This window comes from Toxotes jaculatrix, chromosome 19 (genome assembly GCF_017976425.1).
Source record: "Toxotes jaculatrix isolate fToxJac2 chromosome 19, fToxJac2.pri, whole genome shotgun sequence".
Classification (NCBI taxonomy): Eukaryota; Metazoa; Chordata; class Actinopteri; family Toxotidae; genus Toxotes; species Toxotes jaculatrix.
The window spans coordinates 13802026-13825740 of record NC_054412.1 but is presented as its reverse complement, the minus strand read 5'-3'; the positions used below and the strand labels follow the sequence as shown (position 1 = coordinate 13825740).

General features: G+C 40.1%; 2 protein-coding genes across 2 annotated transcripts in view; one reads left to right on the top strand and one right to left on the bottom strand.

Annotated features, from left to right (window-relative positions):
* LOC121199417 (MAM domain-containing glycosylphosphatidylinositol anchor protein 2-like) overlaps positions 1-23715 on the bottom strand; it is a 149393-nt gene that overhangs the window by 104174 nt on the left and 21504 nt on the right. The gene's annotated exons all lie outside the window — the stretch shown is intronic.
* LOC121199418 (low choriolytic enzyme-like) lies at positions 8928-11915 on the top strand. The gene is made up of 8 exons (XM_041064068.1): positions 8928-8999; positions 9151-9169; positions 9296-9358; positions 9513-9659; positions 9778-9895; positions 11333-11511; positions 11601-11682; positions 11789-11915. Exons 1-8 carry the CDS (start codon positions 8928-8930, stop codon positions 11913-11915), a joined length of 807 nt encoding a protein of 268 aa, XP_040920002.1.

Below are 23715 nucleotides of genomic sequence, written 5' to 3'. Positions count from 1 at the left end.
GATGACACACACACCTTGTTGCTCTAAAATTAGGCCAGTGTGAACTTGCCAAAGCCCTGCTGAGATGAGAAGAGGGAAAAGAGAGATGACTGTGGAGGGTGAAGGTGGGGAGATTTAGAGGACAGATTCATCTTTGCTCCTACATTACTGCACTCCACAGCAGGGGTTATGGAGCTTGACTGTCTACAGCTGCATCCATTATGTTCATGCAAGCCCGATGTCATGCAAGTCATCTCATGGGGGGGGGGGACAAACGAGCCTGGTTTTGTCTGATGTATTAACCAAAGCCGATCAGCAGATACGTGGTCCTGACTCCACATCAAATGTTAGAGGTTAACGCTGTGAGGCGTTTGAGGCACGAAGCAGTGCAGCGACTGGTGCGGCCTCTGTCCATGGTGCTGAAACACTCAGCCGCTGTTACTTCAGTGGTGCCTGGAGGGCCCAGAGCAAAAAACACAGCTACGCCTGCCTGCTGCCCACACACAACGTAAACATGGAACCGACCAAACCAAACAGGCTTTATTTTGCCTTTAACAGTGTTCAGCACGCAAATACATCTAACTCAAAGCATTCAGTCCACAGTCTTGGGAGTCAATGTACCATTATACCAGCACTTTAACCTTTAACCTCAGTAGATTTAATTCCCAACATTTTAGAAAAGTTTTCTGTGCTGGTGTAAGTTTTCTAAATAGTGCTGTAACAGTCAGTTAACTGTTAGTGGATCGACAAACGTAAATCAGCAAAGTGGCCAATTAATTGATAGCGATTTTTTTAAGCAAATATAATGAACATTTGCTGAATCTATCTTCCCAGACTATTTTAAAGACAAAATAATTAATAGATTCATATCAGATTAACACATGATGAAAATAAATTTCTCCAAGGACGAGAATAAAACATGTATGGCACATTGGAGTATGTAAATCCATAGACTCCTGTCCTTCAGCTGCCATTCATTCATTCATGTACAGAGTTCATCAGCTCTCTTAGACACATAAAAGTTTAAGTTTATAAAGTTTAAGACTATAAAATATCCCAGTTTTACAGAATTGGCAACCAGAATTTCACAGCAGACATTCTGACTTATCATAGCAGGAAAGGCACAGGTGTGACTAATACCATTAGTGATGGCACCGTACCAAGTGTCCCAGTAAGCCATGCTGGTGAGACAGCATGCACAAAACCAGGCCTCTGGAAGTAGCTCCCCTAAATTCAGGCGAGTCCTTACTGTTATTAATCACACATCTGTTTTTGCGCCAGACTGTCTTCTTCCTCATATATTTCAACTGTAATTTGAAACATTATCAAGCTGCTTCAATAACTAATGTAGCATCTTCTTCTAATTTTTTTAAATTACATTAAATATAACACAATCAAATATTTTATTGAAAAATGTAATGTTGAGCTAGTGCTAAATGTGTCTGTAATCAGGACATATTTGGAAGATCCACATGAACTGTGCACAATCACACACAAACACATGCTTACACATACAATATTAAGTACATTTCCATGGAAACAGAAAGCTTGAGTAGTACTGAACCCTCGGCACTTTCATCTCATCTAATGCATACATCAACTTAAGGTGCAGACGTGTGTTATGGGCCCATTAAACAGAACATGCCCAGAGTTCACTGAACGCGTCCTTGGCTGGTGTAAGCCCAGAACAGTTTTATGAGGAATAAACTTCCAGGCCTTTACGAGTACATGCTGGTAAATTCTGAATTGTATTAAAAAGAAAGACCTCGACAGCAAAGCAGCGCCTGCTAGATCTTGGTATTATTAAGAAAGGTCATCAAACTGAGGTGTGAAGCTATACTCGCCTGCCAACACTGATACACAGTCACTCACTATATAACACCCACTGACAGAGTACCACAGTATGACAGCCAGAGTATCTCGGTGGTACAGTGAAGTAAGCCTTTGTGGGCTTTTCCCTATCCCATTCTACCAGTCCCTCCATTCACAGCACTGCATTGGCATAGTAGGCCTGTTGTGGCAGTTTGATTTCCCTAAACAACACTAATCGGACATCTGTAGGGAAGGATAAAGTCCAGATTGGCTGCAACCGTGCAGCAGTTCTCTGTTGATAGGCCTAACTCTGGCCAACACTCACACGATTGGCTGATGCAAGGCAGCAGCTTTCTTTATGGTTGGCTAGTAGCGAGCCAGCAACAGCTCACCGAGGATAGAGTATCTGGCAAACCTCGGAAGATTGGGTGCAGCCCGCCAAGAAACTGTCTCATGATTGGCTGTGGCAACTCCAGAGAGAACTGATTGTCCTATCAATGCCCACAGCGTAGGCTGGCTGACAGTGCTGCCTGCTGGCTGGCTTTGCAATATGCAGCTATCCATAACACCTCCAGGGGGCATATGTCCATGTCTTTGAGTGTGTGTGTGTGTGTGTAAGCGAGTGTGTGACTGTATACCATCCATAACTTTTCCATTGGGGAGGTGTGCAACTAAGCCCTGCCAGCAGGCTCTAACACCTCATTATTCTAAGCCAGGCAGGAAATGGGTTTTAGAGATCTCTCACTGAGCTATGCTCTTGGAAATGAGGGCTACAGGTCTTCCAATATCAGCAGCACAGACCTGGGAAATGCCTCTTTAGTTCAAGTTAGCTACACTGCAGCACTTCACCAAAAATCGAAACCAACTGACTGGGCACGTACCGTAATATCACAAAACACAAACTGTTACAGTCTTGTGCAAATTAATTTGGATCTGAGAGTTTTTGAGATTTAATAAATTAGAATTTTTCCACTGAGTCTTGTTAACTGAAGTGTGCTTATTCCATGTAATGTTAAATACAGCTCTGCAAAATGATGAAGACGAAAAATAGCAGTGCCTAAAGCCACATTAGGGGATTTTCTGCATTTGGGTGAAAAACTTAAGCAAGTTAGCTCGCATGCACTGACGGGGGCATTTAAAGAAGGAGGCGGAGGAGAGGACGAAGATTCAGAAGACGACAGAAGAAGAAGAAAAGCCATATATGAAAAAAAAATGTATACTGCACGAGATTATACTTCCACTACCGATATGTATGCATTCTGAATTGAAAAATGAGTTTAAATGAAAGATGAGTTAAATAAGAGGAAAGTGAAGTAATTTCACTTAAAGCAATAATAACTTCTGACTGGGAAAGCGACTATATTAAACCACATAAGCGTATCGTGGGAGAAGACATTACAAGAACAGCTCAGCTGATCTTTTATTGAAAGAATGATTTCATACTGTGCAGAAACTGTGTCGTAAACCACTAAAGTAAACCAGAAGGTTGTTTCAGAAACATCCTCCTAAACCTTGTTAGACAGATAAAACCCCTGCACTGTGTGATTTGATACAATAAGCTGCATGAGCACCACCCATTAGCCTGGGTGTGACTGATGTAAACAGAAGCCACATAAGCCATTACAAACAGTAAAACACCATGTATCCTCACAGAGTTAACTTACAGGTTCACACCTAAAAACAGACGTGCTGCATATTTGTTTTATCATGTTATTTACATAACATGATGAAATAATTCAGTTTAGAGGTTTGTGTACATACAAAGTGTTTTTGTATGGTAGCCATGTTGAAGTGATATGGAAACTTGAAGCCTCCAGTGCACACACACACACACACACTGAAAACAGAGTTCTCACTGACGTAGGAGACCTCTAGTGTCCAGCAGTTAAATGGATGAGATGAAAAATAAATCCACATTTACAGTCGCAGATTTTTTTCAGTGAGGGAGAAGGAGCAGATGTAATTTAAGGGTTTTGTAGAAAAATCTTATCAGAAACAAATTATTATTCAAAGCAGGCAGTTTTTATATGTCTTTACGTCTGGAGAGGATCTTTAAACGCAAATGGATAATAAAAGAATATCGATATAGCTAATAATTTCCTATGTGATGTATTTTAGTTAGAAACCCAGCAGATTTGCCCACTTAAAGGGCCAGTGTGAAGGATTTAGGGGGCTCTATTGACAGAAACTGAATGTAATATTCGTAATTATGTTTTCATCAGTGTATAATCACCTGAAACTAAGAGATGCTGTATTTTTGTTAGCTTAGAATGAGCCCTTTATATCTGCATAGGGAGCAGGTCCTCTTCCATGCACCCTGCCATGTTGTGCTGCCTTTGCAACCTCACTACTAGATGACACGAAATCTTATAGCCCTGTTTTTTTAGTCTATCACATTATATATATCAACGATTATATATTTAGAATATATTGTAATATTAAATTTCTGCTGTCTATAGTACATATATTATCAAAAACAAAGCTATTCCGTCTACAGAAATGTGCTTCTTTAAATTAGGGTTGAGAGGAATATATATTTTGTTCAATTTTAAATCATTTTGTAAGTGTTATAAAAGTTCAAAATGATCATATTCTCCACACTGAAGTGCTAACAGAAGGGTTCATATCAAAAGCTGTAGCATGAAGGAAAGGAAATGGGTTTCTTTGATATTAGCAGTCCTAGACGCACTGGGTGGGCAAAGAGAATGAGTCACACTCTTCCCTCCCTAAAGATCAGTTTCGATGTGCCCTTGAGCAAGGAACATACTGCAGCTGCTTCAGTATATTTGCTCGGTGGACACAAATTAAGCCTGTGCTGGGTGGGATGTTGAGTCATGACAGGTAATTTTGTGAATGTGGAGCAAGTTTGTCTGAAAAAAAAAAAAAATCACTAAATAGGTGGTTGTTAAAAAATCAACAGCTGACTACAGTTTGTGAATTTTATTTAACATCTGACAGAATAATATACGTATGTATCCTATTATCTCCATTGGAGCCTTTCAAGGAGACATGCAGCAGACCCTGATAGATTGGATTTTAAAAAAGTTCTCTCACTTACACCATCTCCTTTTACCCTCACGGCCATTTCTCTGAGCACAAAGACCTTTTATCGTATAATTTTCAAATATACCTCATAAAGCACCTGACACCTCATCCATCAACCACAATTACTCCCTGAACGGACTGTGCAACTGGATCGTGGCTTAATCAATTGCATTACTACAATAATACACCTGATTTAATTTACCATTCGCACGGCTCTGACAAGTGTGGTAATTCACACCAATTAAAACGGTGTTCATATTCAATATATTTATTCCTGTTTGTCTGCATGTCAGTTAGTGTGAACAAGATGTTTACCTTCTCAGATTGACTCTGGTATCGAGAACAAACAGAAAGAGAGAGAGAGAGGAAAAAAAGAGTCCGAGGGAAACAGGCAGTGAGCTACTTTTAGAAAGTCTTCAAAGATTTTGTCTGAGGAAAAAAACAAACAAACAAATAAATCCATTACTGAGAGTTCCTAACGCGATTACAATAAATAAATAAAACTTGTTACCCACAGACATTGAGCTAGATGAGAAATTAATCAGCCAGTGAGAAAATAACAGAAAGCAGAAACATCTGGCTTATAGAAGAGTTGCATGTAAAAACACACAATGAGTCTGATCACAGGGGATGTTTGGTGTGAATGCAGTGCACATAACAGTTAATTGTTATTTTGATTTACAGTTATACGCAGAGCAAAAGGCAAGTGAGGGGAGAGTAAGTAGGGCATATGTGTCGGGTCAGACAGCCAACCGTAGGAGGAGAAGGAGCTAGAGAAGAGGCAGCAGAGCAGGCTAATGTGTTTCATTTCACAGGGTGGTTATCATGGCAGCGGACTTCCTGGCACACACTCCCACTGAACACCAGTGCAGCGATTCTAAATGTTAAGCACATTGTTTAATAGTCCATTACGTAAATTGATATTGCTCATTGACTGTTGTCCTTGGCTGCCCACGCAGTGTCAGAGAAAAAGACAGAGATGTACTCTAGCGCAGTGGAGGGCTAATAGGGTATGCCATCACTGCTGTTTGGTGCTCAGGAACAATGTGCCAAAACTTCCCATCTGCTCCGCTTCCTCCCACCGACCGAATCCATCCGCTAATACTGTTAACGTCACACTGAAATGTGATGCATTTAGTGTAGAGATGCAACTGAGGATTTTTTGCATTATCAATTAATCTGTTTCTGATTGTTTTGTTTTTTTTATTGTTTATCTTCAAAATGCCAGGAAAAGAAGTGAAAAATGCACATTATATTTTTTCTAGAGCCCAAAGTGACATCTTCAGAATGCATTATATCTAAACAACAGCCCAGAGAGTTTTTGTAATGATCTAAAACAGACAAGAAGCAGCAATTTACTATCATATGACTGCAGCATATCACAGGCATTTCTTCTCATAAGTATTATTCATTTAATCGATTAAGAAAGTTACCCATAAATCTTCTGTAGAGTAAGTAATCGATCAATAAAATAAAAAATATATTTTTGTGTTCTTTCACATTTACAACAGAATCCTCTTTATATTTCAGCTTAAAAAAAAGATATTTTTATGGTCCGTAGGTGACAAAATGCCAAATTTCAAACAATGTTATCATAATCAATATTGTCATGGTTCCCGCCATTCCTGTCCCATACACCTGCAAATTGTGGCAATGATAAACGGCATCATGGTGTGACAGTACATATTTGGGTGTTCACCCATGAAAAACGTTTTACCAAGTCAGCATGGCTGCAGCCTGGTGGCAATTTTTTTTTTTTCCCCCAAAATTAAAAAAATCCACACATGTAACAGTTTCAGATGTGTTATACCTGCACTCTGTTTACAAAAAAGACTTCGACACCCACCTATCTTGTGCATGTTGCTGCCACTGCAACCAGAAATGTGTTGAATTATAGACAAAAAGCAAAATCTAAAAGCTCTAAATGCTGTTCCCAGCTGATTTTGAAATCCAAAAAAGAAAATGTGTAAGACTGTAGTTGAGGTTTAAGCCCACTGAACAGAAAAGTGTACAAGAGGACAAAGGCAAAAGAATGAAAACCAAAGCTTACACTCCCCATTTACTCTGACTACTGATGGTTCTCTGAAGCTTCTCCTCAACAAAGTGCAGATGTTTGAAGAGAAATAAAAAATCTTTTTTTTATATTATTTTTGTGTGTGGCACTAGACTGACATCCAATTGAATAAGATCTACTTCCCCCTGCAGTTGGAGAGGCATTAGGAATAAAGCTCAACCAAATGGATGGGTCATACATCATTGAGCATTACTCGTGCTGTGCTGTGACTCTAAAACACAAATTGGATTACCTGTGCACCCACGCGGATCACCCGAATCGGACAGGCAAAGACATACAGACAGTAGATAGACACACACACACACACACACACACACACACACACACATACAGACATGAAAAAGTACATGCGGAATATTCAAGCATGTGCAAAACGCATGACGCAAAACACTGCAAAATTTACAAATCCATAGGTTTTAACTGGGTTTGCAATAAAGGGAATTCACATACAACACCTGCAGTCCACCTCTCTGTAAGATACACACCCACACACACACACACACACACACAGTGCAATTTTTGTTCCCCAACAATAAATGCCACATTACTGTGATGTACAGCGGAGGACCACATCATATAAAGGTTGCCGTGATGGAATCTCTGTTTGAAGCTGCCGGCCTTGACATGTGAAATCAGATCCTAAAACTGTTTATGGCCCTGTGAAGCCAGACAGCATCCCTCTTCCCCTGTAAACATTCCACAGGAGCCCGATGATTTATTAGTGAGTCATGCAATAAATTTGAATACTCATCTTTATAAACAACCCATTTCTGGATTTTGAGTTTTTAGAAGACCTTTTTTTTTTTTTCTTCCTAACAGTCTGGTGGCCAAGGCCCGGTCTTTACCACTGAGATCATCTCTATTGCTGCAACAGTAGAAGCAGCAGCAGTAGGAGCTCTTCAATAATGAATCCAGGACTTTACAGCCAGCCACTAATTGAGCCATTATTATTCTCTGAAACAACACATCTTAAATTGAGCTGCAAAACAATAGGTCACACCCAGTGTAAACTACAAAGCTCTTTGTGAATCTAGATGATTGTAAAGGCCACAGAGGCTGTTCAGTTTAATGGGAAATAGGTTTTTTTTTATTAATATATGCACTGACGGTATCAGTAGCACTGATCAAGCTCACACTTGGATCAAAGACGAAAGTTAGTTCTGATACCAATAGTGATATAAGCTGCACTTTGGCATCACAAAATAACATTTTCTGGCTGGAAGAGAAACACAGAGCTGCGGGGAGTTGCAGCACAGCAGCACCAAACCAAAGAGATGTTCAGAGTGGTGGAGCAGCTCCCTCAGCAAAAAGAAATTAAATAATTAACTTGATTTTTCACTTCAAAATAAAGTTGTTTTTTTTTACTTACTTTTTTAAAATTCCTGCACTTAATCCGAGAACATATTAAATATGGGATGAACATAGTAAAAAAGAAACAGAGTCAACAGAAATGTCTTCACAATATTCAGACAGTTTTTTTGTATATTTGTTTCTCCTTCTCTTTTCTGCTCTTTATCCCTTATTATCATTATCATCATCATCATTATTATTACTTGTTTTCATTTTATGAAGGGTGATAAACAATTTTCAGCACATTTTTTATTTGATTAATTGTCATTATATTGTTACCCATATAAGAAAATGGAAATGTGATATTGTTTGTTTCAAATGGTGTATCTGTTATTTTTGGGATAAAACTTTGGAACAGACCCAGATCTCATGCACGGACCTCCTGCTGGTTAAAAAGGCTATCTGAAATCTGATGCTAAGCGAGCTGACAGCAGCCTGTGGTCACTATAATCCTCCCAGAATGAGATTATCCCTGTGTGGAAACAGTGGGCCACGGCGGGCAGGGCACTCCCATCAGCTGTGTGTCGGAGACAGAGCCCATTGAACCCCTACCACTAATCTCTGCACACAGACACACCTTGACAACCTGCATATAAACTCGGCCCGGATGTGGTGGGGCTCCAGCATCAGTCCTCGGTGAGTCGAGAGAAGACTCCTTCAGACAAAAATGGACTTTAAAACAACAGTTTCTCCGCTTCTCATGCTGCTTCTGGGCGTCTGTAATGCTCACTATGGCAATGTAAGAAACAACTCACTAAATATGGTGTAGAACGCAATGAATGTAATTAATGTCACATATCCCATACCACGGGTGTCTGTCTTTGTAGACTGAGCTAAAGTACTGTAAAATGAAGTGGAGAGGTTTAATTTCTCCATCTTTGTTTTCACAGGATCACGGTGCTGCTGATGGTAAGTGACCAAATCTCAGAGCATATATTTCCAGCCCTGTCTAACAGACCATATCTGTCACGCATTGCACTGTTTGACATAGTCAAAACACAATTGTATGACATCTGCTTTTCTCCCATTCACTAGAGATCTCAATGGATACGTCTTCATTGGAGGACATTACCACAACTATTCTGAAAATGAACAATGGTGAGTAACCAATCATGACTTTACAAGGACGATGAGGATCCATTGGTTTCTCACTATGTTAGTGCAGATTTTCTATATTCAATAAAGGAAAGCATGTTTTTTCTAATGTTTACGATGCTTGGATGAAAACGCATATTCTCTTTTACTTTAACAGGATCTAAGGATTTTCTGCTTGAGGGAGATGTGTTGATTCCAAGAACCAGGAATGCTATGAGGTGCTTTAATGAAGCGTATACCTGTCTGTGGCCAAAGTCTTATAACGGGAAGGTGGAAATCCCTTTCCTTTTAAGTGAAAAATATGGTGGGTTTAAATTTTTAATGTAATACATTAGCAAAACTGGATTGTGTATGTTAACACGTCTCTTTTACCTACTGAGTGGGTGATATTACTGATTTAATACTTTCATCCACAACTGTAGATGACACTGAGAGGAATCAGATTTTAGGAGCCTTTAAGGACTTTGAATCTAAGACCTGCATTCGCTTCATTCCTCGTGTGACTCAGAGGGCTTACTTAAGCATCGAACCAAGATATGGGTAAGTCAATAACGAAAGCACCTCCTGCATGTAAAGAGAGAACGTACACGTGCGGTATATACACCTATAATATAGTTTATGTAAAAGTAGTGGGACTATCTAGATAATCTTGCATCTGTAAAGAGAAGAGTGAGCAGAAGAGGTATATATTTACATTTAAATGAATTGTACATGATGTGAGAACAGGTTTAAAATGCGTTCAAAACATTTTAGTACTATTACTTAATTTCACTCTGGACAACACACTGAGTTCCAGTTTAGGCCATGTAGTTAAACATCGGGGTGCCCCCACGGCAGCTTTCTCATCACAGTGTGTCTGAACTGCCTTGATACAGACATACGCATCTGATGCTACACACTGACATGGATGGATTACTGAACAGGCCTACCTGACACAGGCCAAAGGCATCAGGAGGCCCCTGATATGAGCCTCCGTTTGAAGTGGCTTTTAACATTACAGTTATAAGTATCTGAGAATCAAATCCAACCCAGTGTTTGTTTTTGGTTTTTTCCCCCCTTCATATCAAAGCAGCACAGCATACGTGCATAAATGAAGCTACACTAACATTTTCATAATTTCATTCAAATACCGTAGAGTAACATTAGTAACGTTTGCTATAATGTTTTGTGTAGTGTGCTCTTGTATTAAGTATAATATCTGTGCAAAAGAGTGACAATGCAAAGAGACACAAAAATGACTAAAAAGATGCAGAACAGCTAGAAAGGGATGCAAGATAACCACAAAGAGGCACAAATGACAAAGAGATGAAAACCAATCATACAAAAAAGGAAAACTGGCTACAAAAAGAAGCACAACAACCACAAAAAGATGCACAGCAATCACAAAGAGATGCAAAACAAAACCATATAGACATGCAAAATTGGCCATAAACAGATGCAAAGCTGCCACAAAGACACACAAAACAACCACAAAAAGATTAAAAACAAAACAACCACAAAGAGATAAAAAAAAAAAACAACAACCACAAAGAGATGTGAAACAATTAAAAAGAAGTGTGATTTGTATTAAATGCATTCTGGGGGGTCTTACTCTTGTGTAGAAGAGGTGGGGGGTCTTTTACATGTGTGTGCTCAGGGGCATATTCCTGCACGCAAGTTAAAAGCTGCAGGTTATGTTTTTAACTAAGGCAGGAAGTGTTTTCTAATCCATCACTCTCTACCTCCCCCCACATGTCAGTCATCTCTCATTGTTAGAATCATGCATCTGTAGTTGACAGCCACAACTCAGCTCACAGCTATGCTAACAGCAAAAAAAAAAAAAAAAAACCTCCCCAAACATCATCAGAAAGCTAATTATTTTACAATGTACACACAGGGTCGCTGATAATGTAAATTACATTACTTTATTAATCAAATGTCAAGTTGCATGTTGCATATTAATCATCTCTGTCTCTCTTTGACGCTCTCTGTTATTAGCTGTGCCTCTTTACTGGGTTACACTGGAGACAAGCAGGTGCTGTCACTACAGAGGTTTGGCTGCATACGTCAAGGCATCATCCAGCACGAGCTGCTGCACGCACTGGGTTTCTACCACGAACACACTCGGAGCGACCGCGACCTGTACGTCAGAATCAACTGGGAAAACATCAACGAATGTAAGCCTCTCACTTTTTGATTGACTTACTGAGACTGATCTATATCTTGGTTTGTCAGCTATTTATTCGTCTTTTTTGTCTGTCGACAGATTTTGTCTACAACTTCCGAAAGAAGGACACGAATAATCTCAACACTCCCTACGACTACTCCTCTGTAATGCACTATGGAAGGTAAGGTAGAACAGCAATGTGACGTGAAATCAAAGAAGTCAGCGCTGAATCTGATTCTGTTCTGGAAACACGCCTCTGAACGATTCGTTGTCTCATTACCACGTAGAACTGCCTTTGGAAAGTCGGGACTGGAAACCATAACTCCCATCCCTGATCCCTCTGCTCCCATCGGCCAGAGGGATGGCCTATCCAGAATCGACATTCTCAGGATCAACAGACTCTACAGGTGCTAGAATTACATCGGATAGAGGATTACCGCAGTGTGGTTTGATTCTGACACTTGACACATCAATGTGACAGTATGATAATAAAAAGTTGAGATCTTGTGAATCTCTTGTCATTTGCAGCAAAGCGTATGTGTCATTTTTGGGGTCTGTTAACACAGCAAGGACGGATGTTTAAAGGGGCATTACACAGATTTTACATATCAAAGTCAATTTAGTAATTCAGAGACTACAAATTCAGGCAGCATGGATCTAACAAAAGACACTATCAAGTTGCATTGTGGGAAACGGACCAATACTAAGGAATTGCATTGTAATATATGACTATTCTTGTTTTATCTTTCGTATTTGCGCTAATTGTGATTCAGCAGATTCATTAAATACCCAAATTACTCTTTTTCTTTCTACAGAAACAAGATAGATTTTCTATTTATCTTCATTTATTAGGAATTATTTTTTATGTATGCAGTAAAATCCTGTTGAAAATTACACTTTATTACTACGTTTTCTCTTGTTTCTCCATATTTCGTTCAGTAAGAAAACAAAGTTGGGAAATATTGGCAAAGACAAAAAAAGGAATCTAATTAGTTTCAAAAATGACTGAAGGGCAAATATGCAGCAATATTTTCATTTCCATTTCTGCTCATAGTAATTAAGTTTGGGATTTGTACACTATGGAAGAGTACAGTGTTTTATCAGAGTGAATCAGTACTGCAGTATATTCACCGAGCCAAACTTTGCAGGGCTGTGTCTCTGCGGAAAGGCATAGATGTGGTAGGACATGAGATAAACCTCTCTCCTACTACTCCCTAACCCTGCAGATTTTTTTTTCTTTTTTTCACTTGGCCTCATCCCACACTCTTGGATGTCTGTTTTTTTTTCCACCCTTTGAAATGCTACACAGTGTTATTCTTCTGTATTCACCCCAGTGAGAGAGAGAGAGAGCAGGGTTGGGTGAGAAAGGAGGAGCGGGGGAGTTTCGGGGGGAGATAAGGGAAGATTGCCTAGGAGAGAGAACAAGATTCCTATTTAGCAAATTTTCCTCCTCCCATGATGTATGAGTGCACTAACAATCTGACTGCGTTGCATGTATTTCTCCAGTGTTCTGGCTTAAAGACAAGTTAAACAGGCCATGGCACAAGCAGTGCTCCGAGAAAGCCCGTGAATCTGTATAGTTCAGATGGACACAGGGCCTTTAATGTTTCATAAAGTAGTTTCAGTTCATATCAATCGTTCTGCCCATGAAATATTTAAAATCTACTTGTTTATTGAAATATTTAACGCTCCGGCTCTGTTCATGCTCCAAGAAGCTCAGAGAGACTTTTTTGGCCAGCTGTAAATTAAAGTATTTCTCCGAATCCTGATTAAAATGAGATCACCAGTGAGCCCGAGATCCCATAACTGAAATACAAACAGGCCACCACTGGAACACACTGGGGCTAAGAAAAAAAGAAATTGCTTAACATTCAATGAAAGTGAAGTCTAATGAGAGTCATCTCTCTGAGCTGTGACGCCAATGTAAACATCATATGGAATATTTGATCTTTCCTTTGATTGTTCACAAATGTGTCTTCCTTGGTTTTGCTACTACTGAAGCCTAATAAAATATAGTAGACAGAAGCCTGCTCTGTGGGGTATTATCCAACATTTAGTATTACCGGCTGTTATTTGATAACAGCTTTAAAGCATTGTCTGTAAAGCTCTAACAGATGCTCTTTGACCATACTTTAAAGGGCAGTGTGTATATGACCAGCGCGGTCTCCTGTAGTATGTCTGGTCTAATGAGAGCAGGCCGAGCGGAGCCAAATGCAGTCTGATCTGTAATGTCACTGGTAATACACTGGCAGGCCATAACTGCTGGCTGGCTGAGCAGCTCTCTTACCACCACGTTATTAACACAGATCAGTGTACCTGCCTCTCTTCAAACACGATAAGCTTCAACACACAGCTCTGCTCAGTTCACTGCATGAGCTGCCTAATACCCACCAATCGGAAATTAAAATGTTCTAACAGAGTAGTGCCACCATCTTAGCCAGTCCACCTTTGGAGACGGTTTCAAGTTTTTGTCTGTGAACAAAGTAGACTTTCAATTTTTCCTAGAAAACAACACCTTAAAAAAAAAAAGACCAAAAAAAGTCCTTTACACTTCGAAATGCGAGTTAGTTACTTTTAAAGGATAAGTTCACATTATTTTAGTTCCACAAAGAGATCCCCCTGATGTAGGAGATGAGGGACAAAATCCATATTAATTTCTCTGTGCAAAAGTGCATTCTTAAGTGACTTAAGCTTCAGAAGTCCAGGTATATCAAATCAATTTTTCGCACACTATTGCCAGTTAGCACTCCTTCTGAGAGTCACTGCTAAACACAATACACATCATTTTACATTCAAAGTGACTTTGACTTTCTGAGGATATCATTATCTCTGATGTCCGTTGCATACATGTCCATTAATCGGCTTAGAAATCACAGAGAAACACACTCTTTATGAGAATTCTCAATCCTCAAGTTTTCTTTAGTACCACAGTAATTCAGTGACAGTTATGCAAACATAGTTATGTTGCAAACAGGGACTGCAAATAGCTAATTTGTCCTATTTTTAATGGTGCCAAACTGCCGAAATGTAAACAAATATTAAGTGAAAAAGAGCAGGTCTTACGCTGCAGCCCATAGCATAATTCACTGAATCCAAGGTATGTTTACTTTAAGTGTAATGAACATGTTTACATGTTCACATTTTTGTTACTTTCCCTTCGGTAGCTCAGCTTAAAAACACACATAAAAAGGGAGCTTATTATGTTTCAAAATACTAATACTTGATTTTGTCGGACTCAAGCTGCTTAAGACTTTTATTAGCTTAAGCTGAATACTTTTTTACACAGAACGAAAATCTCTTACAAACTCTAACATCCTATTAAAGGGATCTCATTCTAAACTCTTAAAATCGTGCATATGTGCATGCGAGTATTATTTTAAGATACACTTGGAAAGATGTGAACTTGCCCTTTAGTAGCTCTTTAGCCAAATAAAACAACATTTGTTAGCCTCCTCCTGAACATAATTAAATCGCCTAATAACGAAGAGGAATTTAAGAAAAAAAAAAACCAACAAAGACAGTTGTTTGTGTGGATCATTTGATTTTGCAATCTGTGGTGTGCATCTGCTTTCAAAGCCTGTCCTGGGTCACAAGCAAGTCAGCTGTTAAGTGCCCCTTTTGAGATAGATGAAAGCTGCGCTCGTAAAAAAAAACAAGTAAATTTAGTTAAGGACGCAATCAAAAGAAAGAACAGATTGGAATACAAATTCTGGAAGTCTTTCTTGTTGCCCTGCGGGGCCCAGAAGAAACGATTAGCGGGCTGAGGGATCGAAGCCACCGAACATGTTATTGTTGAAGCTTTCATGAAGTTTGACTCAGCTTCTCTTCTGCAGATCTGAGGAGCCTAAGGAGCCATATACAAACTTCTAAGATGTCTGAACCTAGAATAGCACGCTGACAACTTACTGTCTGTTGTCACTGCATTCGCATATCTCATAAATATTTCAAGCATTTTTGTTCCCTGAAACTGAGATTGCGTCTGGCATTACTTTAAATACTAAAAGGACATTTCAGAAGACAGCGAGATGAGGCAATATGAAGAGATTCTGTCTACAGGGAAACATGAGGGAGTGAGCTCTATCAATGAACAGACAGGTGACAAATTAAAGGAAAAACCAACATTAGGTGTCTTAGTAAGGTGCTGGGCCACCACATGCAGACACATCAGCTTCAGTGCTCCTTGGCATTGATTCTACAGGTCTCAGCATTCTACTGGAGGGACGAAGACCATTCTTCCTCATTTTGTGCTCTGATGACGGTGGAGTTGAGCACTATCCAACACGACAGTCCAAAATGTCCCATAGGTGTTTCATGGGGTTGAGATATGGTGAATGTGAAGGTCACAGCATATGATTCACATCATTTTCATACTCATCAAACCATTCAGTGACCCCTCATGTCCTATGGATGGAGGCACTGTCCTCCTGGATGAGACCACTCCCATTAGGATAGACGTGTTTCCTCATAGGACAAAGGTGATCACTCAGAACAACTTTGGATTGGTTTGCAGTGACTATTCCCTCTAAGGGGACAAGTGGACCCAAACCATGGCTGCAAAATGACCCCCACGGCATAACAGAGCCACTGGATCCCCTCACTGTAGGTGTCAAACATTCAGGGCTGTACCAATCTCTCTTGGTGAACACCACACATGAACGACAATATGGTGAAGGAAGGAAGATGACTCATCTGACCAGTGCCTCTGGCTTTTGCACCACTGAACTCTCAATTGTGCTTTCATCTTTCTAATGAGGAGTTTATCCACTGCGTCTTTGTAATTGTCTCTGGACTGAAGAGTCGCTCTTCTGTTTTTTCCTACATGTGACATTAATGCACAAGCATCACAATCATCAAATGTGAGCTGTCCACCACAGTTTCTGACCCTGTTTACTGACGTCTTTCCCACAAATCAAATGCAGCTGTCACTGTAGTCACTGTTCCTACTGAAACTCCAGTCAGTTGAACACTGTTTGCCATCTGTGACCCAGCAGTGATCCTTCGTTACTTGGATCTTTTTCTCTTTCGATCTTGATGCAAAATCAGCATAAACTGGGCCTGCTCTGCATTTTTATAGGTGCTACAAAGCAGGATTGGATGTTAATTGCTTAATTCTACCATGCGGTGCACCTGTGTGGGAGCATTTGCATCCGCCACGTTTCTTCACTCATTCATTTAGGTTTTTCCTTTAATTTGTCAGCTGTCTGTATGTTGTCTTCACAGGCCATGTGGCATTTCTATTCAACGCCAGTCTTCCTGTGTCAAAGAGAAATGACGTTTTAAAAAGGCCTTTGTAAATGTGTAAATCAGACCCAGGCATTAGTCTACAATCCCTCTGAGCTGTGTTCTCAGAGCTGCACCACATCTCTGTTTGTCAGCGCTGAGGAATTGCAGCTGTCGAAAATGATGCGGTCCCATTAGTGACGGAATCCAAACTGAGACGGAGCCAGACAGAAAGCCGCTGTGGGGACAAGATGATAACAAGGTACTCATTGGAGATGTGAGGGATGGTGTTTGTGCATCACTCTCTGTGTGTGTCTGATGAGAACGGGGCAGTGGAGGAGATGGAGGGGTTAAGATAAAGAGAGAGAGAGAGAGCGAGCGAGCGGGAGGGGGAGGGCGTAGAGAATGAAGAAGAGAGGGAAACAGTTAAGGGAGAAAAAGGATGAGGGGAGATAAGACGAGACAAATAGAGATGGGAACAATGAGACCGGGGAGCACGGAGGAGCGACTGGGACAGTAATCAGGGAAAGGCAACAGTGAAACACACGAATCAAAGCAGTGACTGAAGCAATTGAGCTGACCAGAGACAGAAGAGAGAAAAAGCAAGTCACACAATACTCAGTGCCCTGAGAGAGTGGCAGGTTTATTCACAGGGAGTTACTGATCTCTCATCCTGCACATCATTTCACCTCTGAACTAAGCTACGTGCATCACGGAGGGATAAAGACGCAGACACGTTACAGCTGCTGCAAAAGGAGATCACTTCATTCAGTGCTACAAGGTGAAGAGAGAGGAGGAAGCTATGATGCCATGAAAGAGAAGCAGCTCTCTAAAGTATATTAAGTCACAGTTAATAAGCCGGCCTGATTGATTTCTTGATTAGAAAACAATCTGACGCTGAAAGTCAAGTAAACTGTCTACAATTAACAGAGCTGACAGTTTACAAAGTGTATTTCAGCAGTGAGGCAGCTGTTTGTAGCAGTTAGAGATGTGATAATAGGATATGGATATGTGCCACCATGAGATCTCTCTTTCAGTTTTTGGCACTGACAGAGGTTAGCACCCAGAGTCCCGTCTGTGGTTAGGTTTAGGCAACAGAAGCACAAAGATCAGGGAAAGACTGTGGTTTTGGTTAAATGTAGAAAAACACATTGTGAACTTCTTCTGTATTAAACCAGACCACAATCTTGAAGTGCTGTGAGACTCTAAATGTAATCATAAAAAGTTTAATAATGCTGAGGTCACTACAAGTACATATTGTACTTAAATACTGTTCTATTCTGGTGATATTAAATAATATACAGGACTTTCATTCAGGTTCAAGAAAAAAGCCCACATTTTCCACCAGAATGCCACTTAAGCTAACAAAACATCACAAAACTCTTGCTGCCCACTCATCCACACAATATTCTGCTATACAACGTAATTCAACTCAGCCTGAGGACCTGACACGCTAGAAACAAAAGCATCTACACAATTACATAAACACAGTAGAAAAGAAAGACTCTGATTGCATTCAAATCATTCCACACCAAGGACAGCGCACGCTGCTATAGATCAGTGTTCTGATCAACATTTAGTCCACAGTGTACAGCCTATAATGTTTTCACTCACCCTATAATGTGTAATCTGGTAAAGGGGAGTTCTGCCTCAGCTAACTGTGACGATTCATCACTGTATCAGGACATCAGAGACATAGTGATGAAGGGAAGGTGTTTACAGCAGTTTGCGGGTGAATTTGCAGTAACAAAGAATTCAGTAAAAGACATTTTACGTCAAAATGACACTAAAGTGCTGGAATGCTTTTACTCTGCATACGATTATGTGGGTACGTCCATCCATCAGCAACCTTTGCTGTACTGCTGTACATTACAATACTGTGGCATTTGTCAGGGACACTGTGTATGTGTCTGTGTGTGTATACACACTGAGCAGTGCTTGTTCTCCACGTGCTGACTGCTGAAAGCAAGTTGGAAAGTTAGTGTGTATGCACCTGTGTACACGTGAGTATGCATTTTAAAGAGCATACTAAAGGTGGGATTGTATAATTACTGCTATAGAAATATAATTATAACCTTGAAATGTGGCAATTATTTGTGGCAATTACAGAGGTCTGACTTCTATGAGCAGCGGAGTGAATGATGGCTTCCGATCCCCATGAAGTCTTCCAAGGCCACTTATACCACGTGACATTAATAGCACCTCTCTTGCTTTCATAGGTAAGATGCCTAGCCTTAGTTTTTTCAGCTAATTATCGTGGCACTAGGCTGTACTTCACTTTCTTAGTCCATAGTGGACTTGCCAATAAACACAGGTGGACTGTGAAGGTCCGACAGCTGTTTGTGATTTGATTATACATTCTCCATTTGTTTTTTTCTTGGTGAATGTGCTTAATTAAGTTTTTCCGTGATGGCTCCCAAATCACTTTTAAGCCGATAAATTGGATCGCCATTTGCAATCAAACTGCGGTTTAATCATAACACGAGTGCAGATGAAAAATCGAATAAAACGGGCAAATAGACAATGATGAGATGACAGAACGATGAAGAAATCCCCAGCACCATTAGCTCTTGTGATCCCCAAAGATAGGACGTGTACTTCTTCTAAGTGTTAAACAGCAACAAATACGCTTGTAGAGCTCTAGCGGCCCCAGATATAGCCAATAAGGGGAAATTATGTTCTTTTTTTTTATCTAAATGTTTCTTTTTTCTTTGTTTACAACATAATGTTCCTAGGAGGACATATTGTCCCCGCAGAGATGTGTTGCACATTTAAGATATTTTTAACTTAGTATACTTGTATATTGCCCAATTAAAGCTGTAATTAATGCAGCAGCAATGTGCTTCCAGGAAAATGTGAAACTTAACGCATATCACAAACAAACAGCCAGGATCTAGCTCCTCCAAAAAGCGGCTAAAGCACCAAAAACAAAGCACACAAAGGTCAAAAGTCAGTGACTGCACTTTGAAAATGTTACTTCGATGAAATTTGCTTTGATGGCGTGTTTGTGGGCTCTTCTCTGAGCTGATTGTGTGTCTCCACATTTCCTCTTGCCCTCGTGTGCTTCCATCATCTTTGCCGCAGACAATCGGAAAATGTAATTTCTTCTTGTTGAATGAATGGGTTGGAGAGCACATGAACATCCGCTCAGGCAATGTATGTCTCTGTCTTGGAGCAAAGCACACTGTCCACAAGGACATGCTAAATCAGCAGAAAGGTCAAACAGTGTGTTGTGCAGAGGGAGGCTTTTATAGGGACGTTTTGTTAGTTTCTTTGTGGGTGTACAGTCAGTGCTTCTGGGTACTAGAGGCAATTGAAGCAATAACATTTTCACAGGCAGGAGAAATAAGATTTTTTTCCTTTCATGTGAACAGTGCCTGCCTGTTTTAGTTCATATTGCACACATAGCTCCAGTCATTCAAGGCACACCTGAATTGCATTCTGCTTCCACTTGAAAATATGTTTTCATTCAAGAAAAAAAATCCTAAACAGAGTTCTTGTGTCTAGCCTCTCCTCTTGTCCTCATTGTACTTTTATAGCAAATGGACAAACTTTCTACTTCTGAAAAGGGAAAAAAAAAATCAATTCGAGCTGTGTTTGAAACTCCAAATGAGAAGTTTCATGACATGACATGTTAACAAATCACCAATAAATCCAAAATAGGAAACCTCTGTGCTCTAGCAAAGGAAATGACAACAGCATACGGTGTTGTGGGTACGCCCTCATGTTCTCAGTTCATTGCATCTGACACAAGCTGGAGGAGGGAGCAAAGGATCTCATAGTTCTTCCAGAAATCATCTGACATCAGGATTTAGGGAGCTGCGCTTCTTCAAGATGCAGTAAATGGAAGCAGGCAAGCATGTTAGCCTGTAGTCTGCTCATAAATGTGAGGATACCGTTGATCATTTTTCAAGGCAACGTGTGCTGAAAAATGGTGAAGGTAGGGCTGCTGCATTACAACAGTGTATAGGCTCATTAGCCTGTTCTTCAGTTCACCAGTTCTGATTATGAGTCCTTTCATCATCTCTTCAAGTGTGTGCAAGCGTGCATTTTTTTTTTTTTTTTTTTTTTTCCGGGGAGAGCATTTGCATGTGACGAAGGCACACAAGAGGAGCATCCTCAAGTGAGGGTTTGCTAAAACCAGGGCGATGCTCCTTCAGTCGTTTTCTTTCCTTTCTCCTAAGTACCTTCAAGTGGCCGTCGTACAGTTCTGAGATCTGACAATCTCAAGCGCAAGTTTCAGTCCCACGTTGCGGCACAAAACGCACCTCGTTTTGGAGGAGCTTTCTCCTTTGTTCATGTAGTTATTTGAAGCGGTCAATCTTCCACACCAGTTAGTACAAGAAACTAATTGAAATAAAGTTTTTTTTTCTCCCCTTCCCATAACTAACTTGACATGTTGTGTGCCAGTATGATGCCTCGTGCAATGAGAGGCTCATTAGACCATGAAATTGAGCAATGTTACCTTGTCTTGTAAAAAAATTTTGAGGGAGAGAAAGGAGCAAAATACAGCGACGAGAGAGAGAAAGAATGAGAAGCAGACAGACTGTGTTGTTTGTATGTGTGTTACTGTGTAATGCAGATTAACTGTCAAGCCCTTAACCATTGTCTCAGAAATAAACAGGACTTTTACTTTCAACATCCCTCCCACAGCCTCTCTATTGTCACAGCTGCTTTGCACCATTTTTATCTTAAGCTGTTATTATTCACTTTCCTTCTGTAAAAGGTTGCATTCAGCCAGTTACTTAAGAATCAGTGCACTCATCAGTCAATCATCACTGGATCAAACAGTGCTCTGATCATTTACATAAGAAAATTAGTAATATCAAAGCTGTATTCATTATGTAGAATGGCAGAAATATTTTTCTGCTACTGTAATATAAGTCCTCTGTAATATAAGGACTGAAACTGCATTCAAGTACAGTACTTGAGTAAATGTACTTAGTTCCTTTTCATCACTGGGAACAATTAAAACCCACATATTATGTTTAAAAATGCAATCCCACTTGCCAAATGTAGTAATATAATTGATTAATAATCAGTTATAATTACATTGAGTTATACATGTGTCAGTACTGAAATAACCAAAGAGTATTGTATTCACAACTGGAACGCACCGCTGTAAAGTAAAACCCAAAAGTCACACAATAGGTGAGAATGGGAGCAGTGAGAAGGATGCTTTTAATTTGGAAGCTTCTTGAATTAAAGAAAGGCAGACTCTCAAATCACAGATGTCGCTGAGTACACAAATAAGTTTTTTTTTTTTAAGGCAGTCCCCTTCTCACAGTCCCCTTCTCACATTATGATGTGACGATAATGTAACTTTGCCAACAAAAAAAAATTAGAAGACCACTAGTATGGTCTTTCAGTCACACTCGTCAATGGCCTTCGTGGACAGAGTTTTGTAGCCTCCACTCCACTGGGCTAAAAGCTTCATGCACAAGCAGAGAAAGAGTATCCACAGCTTGATTCAGGCCTATGTTATAAACACTGACAGCCTTTTCAGTCTGAACATGAAGGAAAATGTTACACTTAACGTGCTGGTACCGCGGTTGTACCTGACCTGAACAGAGTAATAAACTTCCACGTCGACATATAGAGCACTTCTAGCTCTAACATACTGCAAAATAAAAAAACGCAACATTTCGATAGTGGCTGTGTGAGGGGTGTAGTAAGGTAATAAAAACAGTGTTTCTCTGTGGAGTGTAAAATGAGAGGGTTTGGCAGTGTGCAGAGAGGGAGGACAGCAGGGGAGAGGAGAGGGAGCGCGGGTCGCCGGGGTAATTTAGCTCTGATCGCAGTGCACTGTCGTGAAAGCCCAGGGAGGTAAGCCCATGCATCACACTGCAGCTGTGTCCTGAGTGCACTCTTATGATTGATCACCTCGCACTCTCGCTTTAATTTAAAGTCAATGGCATCTATAGATACCTGTCAGAGCGGAGCAACCTGTAATGTCTCCTCGCAGGCCAGGACCCTCAGTTCTCCGACTGAGGAGCCGCCAAACGCCAAGGAGGGCTGTAGCAGCCCGATCAGTCCGGGAACAAAAGGAGGAGAAAGAAACTGAGCCCGGTGATCACTCATCCAGCTGTTATATTTCTGGCAGCTGTGACAGAAAGTGTAAGGTGTTCACCTGTGATTTGAGTCAAAGATTGATTGCAGCAAGTGAAACCCTGTTAATGCTGAGTGTGAGTACAATGCAAACATAATTGAAAGAAAATCTGATATTTTATCCAAAATCTGCAATTTATAGGAACATTATGTAATTTAGAGTTTTGTATTAACCTTTAGAGGATGGTGGCCATTCCCTTTGGCACTGCAATGCTAAAACATCTCTTACAATCCGTTTTACTCTTATGTCGCTCCGAGCCAGCTCTGATTGAAATTATTCCTTGTTTGTTCTTTATTTTTTCACATTCATCTAAATATCAGGGGGAGAGACAGAGAGACATACGGGGGTATTAAAGATGAAAAATGAGACAAGTGTAAAACAGTTCCCTCAATGTACCTGGCAAGTCTGCAACTTTTCGTATTACAAATGGCAGCAGGCCTCACAGGGACATAAGATCACAGCCTTCAAATGATTCATTTCCTTCAGAAATTGCATTTAAGTTTTGGCAAAGACCTTACAGACAATCTAAATCACTGAAATAAGAACAAGGAGCTGATGCTGAATTACTTGTGTGCCAAATTACATCTTTTGATTCATGATCAGAAAATCTAATGGGTTATTTTCAGCTTTTTTTTTTTCTAGGTAAAGATGGCAGAGATTGTGTGTTTTCTTCCTGCACTGACAAAATATTGGCATAATACATGTTGTGGAGTAAATAAGAGGATCATAATCATTAATAGTACAACTGAAAACTTCACAGTGTAGATACAATATACACCAAAATTGGCAAAAATCAATACCTCTTTTGTCCTCCAGAGACATTTTTAAAATCCTTCACCCACTAATCTCTGCACCTCCCATTATAAGCAGGCCCTTTTTTTTCTT

Excerpts from the sequence above, each read along its gene's own strand:
- LOC121199418 (XM_041064068.1), top strand. The coding sequence starts at position 8,928 with ATGGACTTTAAAACAACAGTTTCTCCGCTTCTCATGCTGCTTCTGGGC. Across the intron at positions 9,359-9,512 it reads TATTCTGAAAATGAACAATG|GATCTAAGGATTTTCTGCTT; the intron begins GTGAGTAACCAA and ends TTACTTTAACAG. Across the intron at positions 11,683-11,788 it reads TCTGTAATGCACTATGGAAG|AACTGCCTTTGGAAAGTCGG; the intron begins GTAAGGTAGAAC and ends ATTACCACGTAG.